The 10253-nt window shown below is 41.2% G+C and overlaps 1 protein-coding gene across 1 annotated transcript in view; it reads left to right on the top strand.

Annotated features, from left to right (window-relative positions):
* The window catches only part of MAP4 (microtubule associated protein 4), a 109388-nt gene that overhangs the window by 82837 nt on the left and 16298 nt on the right, over positions 1–10253 (top strand). Inside the window, exons 8-9 of the mRNA XM_007446145.1 lie at positions 8419–8525; positions 9328–9543. Of these exons, the coding sequence (XP_007446207.1) occupies positions 8419–8525; positions 9328–9543 (323 nt within the window). The remainder of the gene's footprint in view (positions 1–8418; positions 8526–9327; positions 9544–10253) is intronic.

Genomic DNA, 10253 nt, shown 5'->3' with positions numbered 1-10253 from the left:
AGGGAAAGAATGAGTAAATATATCTTATTGTCTCAGCTTGGTCCCGTCACCTGTGTGCCAGGTACCAAAGCCTTCTTCACCAGTCTTGGCCATTTTGAGCTGCCCACTTCATCTGGGGCTCCTCTGGAGAAGGATGTGGGTTGAGCAAATATGCCAAAGCCATCTGTACATCTGTGGCAAGAAATAATGGGATAACAAATCTAGCAAGTTGTTTGGAGCCCAAGCTTAGTTGTTCCCTGAGTTGTTTAAACCTTACTCCCATGTTCAAAAAACTGTCCTGACTGCCTATGACAATAAATAAAGTGGCCCAAATTTGGCTTTGAGAGGATTCACCTGTTCTCAGTAGAAAAGATAAACTGGAAGACAGAGGATTGAAGGCAAAAAAATCCCATGATGACAGTTGGATTCATGTAGTAAGTAAAAGGTGAACTACTGGGATGTGATAGGGGAAGTATACCAGAAGCGAAATCAACTGGACTTGAAAACTGGGTGTGGAAGGTGAGGGGGGGGCGGGGGGGGAGTTGAAAATGATGCTGTGATTTTGAGCCTGGGTTTTCCAGCAAGTAGTAGTACAAATAATGGAAAGATGCAACAGAAGGGAGCAGTTCTGTAGAGAAGTTTTGTGTTCTTTGTGAACATTCTTCTGTGGAACTGTAGGGACATTTGGGTGGTGGTCTCTAGCAGTTGGCTGGTATATACCCCGGAAGCAAAGGAGGAGGCTTATGCTGAGAAGCACTATCTGGGAGGAAGACTATGTTTTCTGCTTATGTGGCGGTCATGCGTTTTTCACTGGGTGACACTTAACTTGTGCAGGTTGAGATGTTGCATGTTTATATCATAAGCAGTGAGACTTCATGAAGTGTTCATGTTGTTTGCTGAAAAATCCTGTGCTTATTGAAAAATGTTCATGGTGGTCTGATGCCAGTGGCAACAAGTAAGACATTTGGTGAGATATTCTTTCAGCTTGCTCTAGAACAGAGGCGTTACCAATACCTTGCATGGTGGGGGTGGTTTTCTTTCTTCATTTTTTTTTTTTTTTTTTTGGTTCCTTTTTTTTTTTTTTTTATGGTACGCAGGCCTCTCACTGTTGTGGCCTCTCTCGTTGCGGAGCACAGGCTCCGGACGCGCAGGGTCAGCGGCCATGGCTTACGGGCCCAGCCGCTCCGCGGCATGTGGGATCTTCCCAGACCGGGGCACGAACCCGTGTCCCCTGCGTCGGCAGGCGGACTCTCAACCACTGCGCCACCAGGGAAGCCCTTTCTTCATATTTTTAAAACTAAAAAAATTCTGTTTTCAACTAGAAATGCAGATGGTTTCAAGCATCAAAAAGTACAAAATGCTATACATTAGAAAATCTCCTTCCAAGAGAAGGTGACATTGATTCACTTTTTCCTGTTCCTCTCTTCTAAATACAGCTAAATACTCTGGAAAGAATGCACCAGATAATCAGAAAAGGAATCTGAAAGGTAGAAGGGAGAGGGCAGGCTGGGTAGGGCTCAGGACTTGAGGAAGGACAGTGCAGTGAGTTCCCTGGCTTTTATTTTTAATCTTCCATGTGTCCTGGTCTGGGCACTGGAGAGTGTCTACAACCTGGAATCACCAACAAGCATAGGTAAAAGAAGAAGAAAAGGCAAAAAGAAAGAAAGAAAAACCTGCTCTCTTTTGACCAAAGACCAGGAACAGGGAAGCCCTATTTCCCTCCCCATATCCAGCAGTGGTGGTAGACTTAATCTTCTTGCAGGTGCAGTGTCAGCAGAGGTCATCAGGTCCTACCTGTTGTGCACTTCACATCTGGCAGCAGTTGCAGGCCTGATCTACCCACAGTGGCAGGGAAGCTCATCCCCTGTCCCCACTAGGTGACCAGCGGCACCAGCCTTCTACCCAGTAGCAGAAGGAAAGGTAGGTAGGTTTCCTGCTACACTCCTTCCTCCATCATCAGGCCAGTTAGGTGCTTCCTGCTCCCAGTGGCTTCAGAACAGGAAGTCCACCAGCATCAGGCAGCCAGAAATCAGGCCAGGAGAAAGTCTGCATTCCGTGGGTCCAGCATCACTCAACCCCCACCCAGTGAAACCATCTGTTCAGGGAAGTGCCTTGAGCCCTTGCAGGCAGTACCAGCAGGGATTGAGTGACAGCCTCGTGGAACCAGAAAAACACAGCAGGCCTGTATTGCACTACAACGGCCCTGGGAAGTAAATTGTTATTGAAACTACCTGCACACTAAATTTAAATAGTGATTACCTGCTAATATACAAAAAGGATTTTAAAATCCCTTTTTAAAATCCATCATAAAATTATTTCAAGAAGAAGTTATGAATTCTCTTGAAACAAATGGAACTAGAAAATCTCAGCAAAGAAATAGAAGTTATGGGCTTCTCTGGTGACGCAGTGTTTCCGTGTGCCACAAGTACTGAGCCTGCACTCTAGAGTCTGTGAGCCACAACTACTGAGCCCGCCTGCTGCACCTACTGAAGCCTGTGCACCCTAGAGCCCATGCTCCACAAGAGAAGCCACTGCAATGAGAAGCCCGCACACCGCAACAAAGACGCAATGCAGCACACACACACACACACAAAATACAATGAACAAAAACTGGTAGAGCTGAAAGGAGAAATAGACAAATCCACAGTTGTAGTTGGGGGCTTCTACATCCCACTGTAAGCAATTGATAGAACTGCTGGACAGAATATTAGTAAAGGTAAAGAAGAATTTAACAGTAACATCAAACAACAGCATCCACTTGACATTTATAGAAATTCCACCTAACAATAGCAGAATATATTTTTTTATTAGAGTATAATTGCTTTACAATGTTGTGTTAGTTTCTGCTGCACAACAAAGTGAATCAGCTATATGTATACATATATCCCCTCCCTTTTGGACCTCCCCCCCAACCCCAAACCCCCCCCCCCCTTCCTACACATCCAGGTCATCACAGAGCACTGAGCTGAGCTCCCTGTGCTATACAGCAGGTTCCCACTAGCTATCTATTTTACACATGGTAGTGTATATATGTCCATCCTAATCTCCCAGTTCATCCCACCCTCCTGTTCTCTATTCCTGCCCGGCAAATACATTCATCTGTACCATTTTTCTAGATACCACATATATGCGTTAATATACAATATTTGTTTTTCTCTTTCTGACTTACTTCACTCTGTATGACAGACTCTAGGTCCATCCACATCTCTACAAATGACCCAATTTCATTCCTTTTTATGGCTGAGTAATATTCCAGCCATATGTGGATGTGGTATATATGTACCACAGTGTGTGATTGTCAGTGGACATTTAGGATGCTTCCATGTCCTGGCTGTTGTGAATAGAGCTGCAGTGAACATTTGGGTACATGTGTCATTTTTTTTTTTAATTAATTTATTTTTTATTTTTGGCTGCATTGGGTCTTTGTTGCTGTGCACAGGCTTTTCTCTAGTTGTGGCGAGCGGGGTCTACTCTTCGTTGTGGTGCATGGGCTTCTCGTTGCAGAGCACTGGCTCTAGGTGCATGGGCTTCAGTAGTTGTGGTACGTGGGCTGTAGAGCGCAGGCTCAGTAGTTGCGGCACACGGGCTTAGTTGCTCCACGGCATGTGGGATCTTCCCGGACCAGGGCTCGAACCTGTGTCCCCTGCATTGGCAGGCGGACGCTCAACCACTGCGCCACCAGGGAAGCCCCACATGTCTTTTTGAATTATGGTTTTTTCAGGGTATATGCCCCGTAGTAGGCTTGCTGGGTCATATGGTAATTCTATTTTTAGTTTTTTAATGAACATCCATACTGTTCTCCATAGTGGCTGTATCAATTCACATTCCCACCAACAGTGCAAGAGGGTTCCCTCTTCTCCACACCCTCTCCGGCATTTATTGTTTGTAGATTCTTTTCAAGTGCCCGTGGAACATGCACCAAGATGGATCCTGTGTCATAAAACAAACTTCAGTACATTTAAACGATTGAAATCATGCAGAATATATTGTCTGACCATAATGGAACAAATGAGAAACCAATAATAGACCACAGGAAAATGTTCAATCACTAAGAAATTAAACAGTATACTTCTAAATAATCCATGGGTCAGAGAGGAAGTTTTCAGAGGACATTTTAAAAATACAATGAACTGAATGAAAATGAACATATCGGGAGTTCCCTGGTGGTAGAGTGGTTAGGACTCGGCGATTTCACTGCCGGGGCCAGGGTTCCATCCCTGGTTGAGGGATGATCCCACAAACCTTGTGGCGCAGCCAAAGAAAAAGAAAAAGAAAAAGGAACATGTCAAAATTTGTTGAATGCAGCTATAGCAGTACTGAGAGGGGAATTTTTGGCACTAAGTACTTACATTAGAAAAGATAAAAGGTCTCAGATCAACACTCTGAAACTAAAAAAAGAATGAAGTAAATCCAAAACAAGCAGAGATCAGTGAAATTATAAACAATAAAACAGAAAAGAAAATTTATTAAACCAAAAGCTGGTTCTTAAAGAAAACCAACACAACTGATAAACTTTTAACAAAACTGACAAAGGTGAAAAAGAGACACAACCAACCAATAACAGGAACAGGGAATATCACTACAGACATTAGAAGCATAATAGGGGAATACTTGGAGCACCTTTTATCCTCACAAATTCAGTAACTTCGAAGAAATGTACCAATTCCTTAAAACCCACAAATTACCATAACTCAACCACAGTGGTAACCTGAAGAGCCATTAAAGAAACTGAAATTTTTTATTTAATTGAAGTATAGTTGATTTACAATGTTTTAATTTCTGCCGTACAGCAAAGTGATTCCATTATACATATATACATATATTCTTTTTTTAATATTCCTTTCCATTATGGTTTATCATAGGATATTGAATATAGTTCCCTGTGCTATACGGTAGGGCCTTGTTTATTCATCCCAGATATATGAGTTTGCATCTGCTAATCCCAAATTCCCAATCCTTCCCTCCCCTTTAGCCGTCACAAATCTGTTCTCTGTGTTTGTGAGTCTGTTTATATTTTGTAGATACGTTCATTTGGGTCATATTTTAGATTTCACATATAAGTGATGTCATATGATATTTATCTTTCTCTTTATGACTGACTTCACTTAGTATGATTCTCTCTAGGTCCATCCATGTTGCTGCAAATGGCATTATTTCTTTTTTATGGCTGAGTAATATTCTGTTGTATATATACACACCACATCTTCTTTATCCATTCATCTGTTGATGGACATATAGGTTGTTTCCATGTTTTGGCTATTGTAAATAGTGCTGCTATGAACATAGGTGTGCATGAATCTTTTCAAATTATAGTTTCGTCTGGGTATATGCCCAGGAAATTGAATTTTTAATTAAAAAGCTTCTGATGGTTTCAGTGGAGAATTTTACCATACATTTAAAGAATAATTGACACCAATTTTACACATTCTTTGCCAGAAAATATAAGAGGAAGGAGCACTTCCTAACTCATTATATGATGTCTGTATTATCCAGATAACCAAAATCAGGCAAAGACAGTACCAAACAAACTACAGACTGCTATCTCCCATGAACTTAGGTGCAAAAATTTTTAACAAAGTACTAACAAATCACACCCAGCAGTATATTAAGATGGTTATACACAACAGCCAAGTGGAATTTATTCCAGGTATGCAAGGCTGGTTCAATAATCAAAAACCAATCAATGTAATCCATATCAAAAGTCTAAAGAAGAAAAATCATAAACACATAAAATTCAACAAAATCCAACACCCATTTGTGATAAACTCTCATCAAAGAATAGAGGGAGAACTTCCTCAACGTGAGAAAGAGCATCTACAAAAAACCTACAGCTGACGTCATAGTTAACAGTGAAAGACTACATGTTTTCACCCTAAAGTTGGGAACAAGGCAAGGATACTTGCTGTCATCACTCTTATTTAACATAGTACTGGAGGTTCTGGTTAGCACAGTAAAGCACGAGAAGGAAATACAAGGCATATAGATTGGAAAGGAAGAAAAAAATCTGGCTGTGTTTGTAGATGATATGATTGTTTATGTAGAAAATTCCAAGGAATCTACCCTCACAACCCCTAGAACTAATTAGTGAGTTTATCAGTGTCACAGGATACACTATAAACATGTAAGAAACAATTAATTCCATTTCCATTTAGTAACAATGAACCTATTTTATTCAAAATCCTGTAATAAATATTCGTAGCAGCTTTACTTAAAATAGCAAACAGCCAGAAACAACCAAAATGTCCTACAGTAGGTGAATGGTTAACCTGTGGTACAGCCACACAATGGACTTCTCATGTACAACACAGATGCACCTCAGAAGTGTGTTGCTGGGTGAAAGAGGCCAGCTACAAAAAGTAGGACACTGTGTGATTCTACTTATATAATATTCTTGAAATAATATTTTAGAGATGGCAAGCAGATTAATAGCTGCCAGAGATTAAGGGATTGGAAAGGCAGAGGGAGTGGGGTGGCTCTAAAAAAAAAAAGGGTAACATGAGGGAGGTCTGTGGTGATGGAACAATTAATATGTTTTGATTCTTAGTAGTGGTTACATAAAGCTACACATGTGATAAAATGGCATAGAACTGCTTACATACCCGCACACCTGCATGCACGTGCATGCGCGCGCGCACACACACACACACACACACACACACACACACACACAAATGAATGCATATAAAACTGGAAAAGTCTGATAAGCTCTCTAGATTGTACCAATATCAGTTTCCCGGTGTACTATAGTTATGCAGGGTGTCATTGGGGGAGACTGGGTAAAGGGTACACAGAACCTCCCTGTACATTTCTTTGTTAACTTCCTGTGAATCTTTACTTCAAAACAAAAAGTTTTAAAATAAAGCCTCCTAACGCTCCCTAGTTTTGTGCCTGGTCCTCCACCCCATCCCAAAATTAAGTCACCATTGTTTTGTTTCATCATCGTTCTTCCAAAGACTTTTAAAAAATGCATGTACAAGTGTATTTGCAATAGAAGTGTATTGTCTTTCCTAGACAATGGTTTCATGTTATACCTACTGTTCTGTGCCTTGCTTTTCTTTTCACTGAGTAGAGATCGTTCCCTATCAGTCATGGTTTATTTTTTCAAATTCAGAGATAACATTGATACTTCTGCCATATGCTTTAACCAGTTTTCAGTGACCAGACTTCTGGGTTCAGTCCTTTGCTTTTAGGAACAATGCTCTGGTGAAAGACCATACACATTTGCTATTTTGCAGGTATGTGAATATATCTCTAAGATAAATTTCCAGAAATTGTAATTGTGGATTAGAATTTATTTGCACTTGTAATTTTTGGAGATACTGCTAGACTGCCCTGCATCTGATTTGTACCATTTCACACACTTCCAGCAGTGTATGTCCTCACATTATCCCCAGCAGCTACTTTGAGATTTTAGGACTTTTGGACAATATGTTAGGTTAGAAATGGTATCTTTTCACATTTTCAAAAGTGATTTGTATTTCTTTTTCTGTAAACTGTGTTCATATTCTTTTGGCCATTTTTCCTGTTCATTTTCTTTTTGGCCTTTATAGGAGTTGGTTGATTTGTAGGAGTAGTTTATGTAATAAGCTCTGTGTCTTTGATGTGAGGTTCAATGCTTTTTCCTGTTTATCATTTGCTTTTGGACTTTTTGTATTGTTTTTTGGGGCACGTGGAAGCTTTTTATTTTTCTGTAGTCCAACTTATCTTTTGTGGCTTCTAGATTTTGTGCCAGTTAGAAAGGTGTTCCCCACACCCAGGTTTATAAATTTATAACCCAGGTTATAAATTTCATGGTATTTTAATGCTTTCTGGTATAGCCCTATTGAAATCTGGAGTCACCTCCCCACAGTGGTGCTGCTGGGCGTAGCCTTAGGCTGTAGACTTTATTTCTGGCCCTGGATCTGATTTCATGGGTCTCCTCGGCCTTGTTGGAAATCTGGGTCACTGCTAGAACCAGATCAAGTTCATCTCACATCCTCCATAAAGTGGTGCTTTACAGGGAAAGGAAGGAAGGGGAGGACATTGGATGATCTTCTGGCTCTTATCCCATCTCTCAGCAACCTTTATTCCAAGAGAAAAACTCTAGTAGAAGTGGTTTTTGTCCCCTATGTGCTCTGGGAGTTAGTGGTTGGGTGACAGAACCCCTTTGCCGGTCTCCAGGGAAGGGAAACGAAACTTCAAGGGCCATTTCCTTCCACTGAGCATTTGTGCAAATCCTAGTTAAGTTGCTTTTCCACAGGGACAGGCTGCTTCAATCTCTGGAGTCTAAAACTGTCCTTCGTCACAGTGAGGGGGACTTGGGAGTCTTGTCCACTTTCAGCAGCATAGCTCTGGATTTTCTCAGAATGAAGTGCTAGTTAGTGGTGTGTCTCGGCAAAGACTTGTGTTTTCGCAATGGGTGTGAAAAACATTTGCTTAGCATAACTTTTCCCCCTTTAGGAATAGCCAAACTAGAAGAAGGACGGCTTACTGGGAGTGTGACCGGAAATGACATCACCGCCCCTCCAAACAAGGAGCTCCCACCAAGCCCAGAGAAGAAAACAAAGGTAGGTGCCAGAATGGTGGGTTGTCTTCTGCTGTAATTTTTAAAAACTATCTTCTGCTTATTATTGCTTGAATCATGCAAATGAAATTTCTTTTTTCTGAGCTATTATGAGTCCTTCCTCAAGTTTGGACATGCTTAGGAAATATTTTATATTCCCATTTTACCATGGTGGCCTAACTCAAACCTTTAAATCTTTTGCTTTTGACCGTATTATCTTGAATATCTGTTCTGTAGGTGTTGTTTCTGCTTCCCTTAACAACAATAATAAAGGGAATTACAGAATTATTCAGAAATCCATTCTGAAGTCTCTGTTAATGAAAAAGGAGCACAGATTGTTAAGGTGGATCATAGCTCCAGACATTTATTGGTACTTATTGCAAAGTACAAATGCCACATTTTAGTGTGGGCTTAAAACAGGACGTTGATATTGCCTCATAGAGGTGCAGATAATAAATAGCCTAATCACCTGCTGGTGTCTTTCTTCACAGAATTATTGCAGGCTTCAAAAGTTAGTTAATTGTTTAAAGTTATGACTGAATTTAAATCTTCAGGTGCCAAACTGCTGGAATTTGTGACATTGTCATTAAGAAACAATTCCCAGTTTTCTTTATCTGTATCCTGGTGTCTTTCCACTATTTACTGAGCTCAGAAGAAAGGAGTGCTAATTTTCAGTTGCATCTATCCTCATTGCTTATAATTTTACTTTGAATTGTGCAATTTATACTTTTTTTTTAAATTTGTTTTTATTCTTGTCTGTGTGTTTGATGTTGGCCCTTAAAAAAAAACAACAAATCAACTTAAAGCCTTTGGCCACCACTCAACCTGCAAAGACTTCAACATCGAAAGCCAAAACACAGCCCACTTCTCTCCCTAAGCAGCCAGCTCCCACCACCTTTGGTGGGTCGAATAAAAAACCCATGAGCCTTGCTTCAGGCTCAGCACCGGCTGCCCCACCCAAACGCCCAGCTGCTGCCACTGCCAGGCCTTCCACCTTACCTTCAAAAGACGGGAAGCCCAAGGTAAGTAGTCACCTGAGCACCGTGAAAGGGAAAAGTTTTCCCCTCCGAGCGTCAGGTAGTCAGACTCTGTTGCTTCCAGACATGGAAGCAGGCTGGTGGACTAGGGGAAAGGAGAGGGCAAAGGGGGAAGGGTAACTCAAATCATTTTGGGAGCTTTTGATGCAGCCATGAAATTCAGTGGCCTGTTTTCCTTTGTGCCTTTTCTGCCCTGGCTGGAGGCACTCTTGCCTCTGCTCTGGCTCCTCCTTTCTCCCAGCTCCTCCTCACTCTTCATCTGTTTACATTACTGGTTAACCAGTTTCCCCACTCCACATGCCAATCATATACTCATTTTTGGTGTAATTCCGCCATCAAATTCAATTCTTTTGTCTTTCTTCTTAATCATCCCGCAGAAGTGAATTTCCTCCATTAGTTGATTAGTGATTAGCTCTTCCAGCTTATCTTCCAGCAGATTCCAGCATCAGGTGGTAACTTAACTTTGCTTTTGGCATTAGGCTACCTCTCACTGGGCTCCTTCTGCAGTTTTTCAGTTTTCCGGGTCACCCACACATTATTGCTTAGAAATGGGTCAGTTTGGAACAGCAGTAGCTTCACAGGATTGTTCTTGGAGGAGAGGGTGGGTGGAATCTGTGACTGCCTTTTCTAACATCTTTTCTTTGAAAAGGGCCTTTAGGTCAGCCTGATATTACACTCTTTTTTTTTTTTTTTTT

Source organism: Lipotes vexillifer, unplaced genomic scaffold, assembly GCF_000442215.2.
Source record: "Lipotes vexillifer unplaced genomic scaffold, Lipotes_vexillifer_v1.1 scaffold491, whole genome shotgun sequence".
Taxonomy (NCBI): domain Eukaryota; kingdom Metazoa; phylum Chordata; class Mammalia; order Artiodactyla; family Lipotidae; genus Lipotes; species Lipotes vexillifer.
This window is presented reverse-complemented; position numbering and strand designations above follow the sequence as displayed.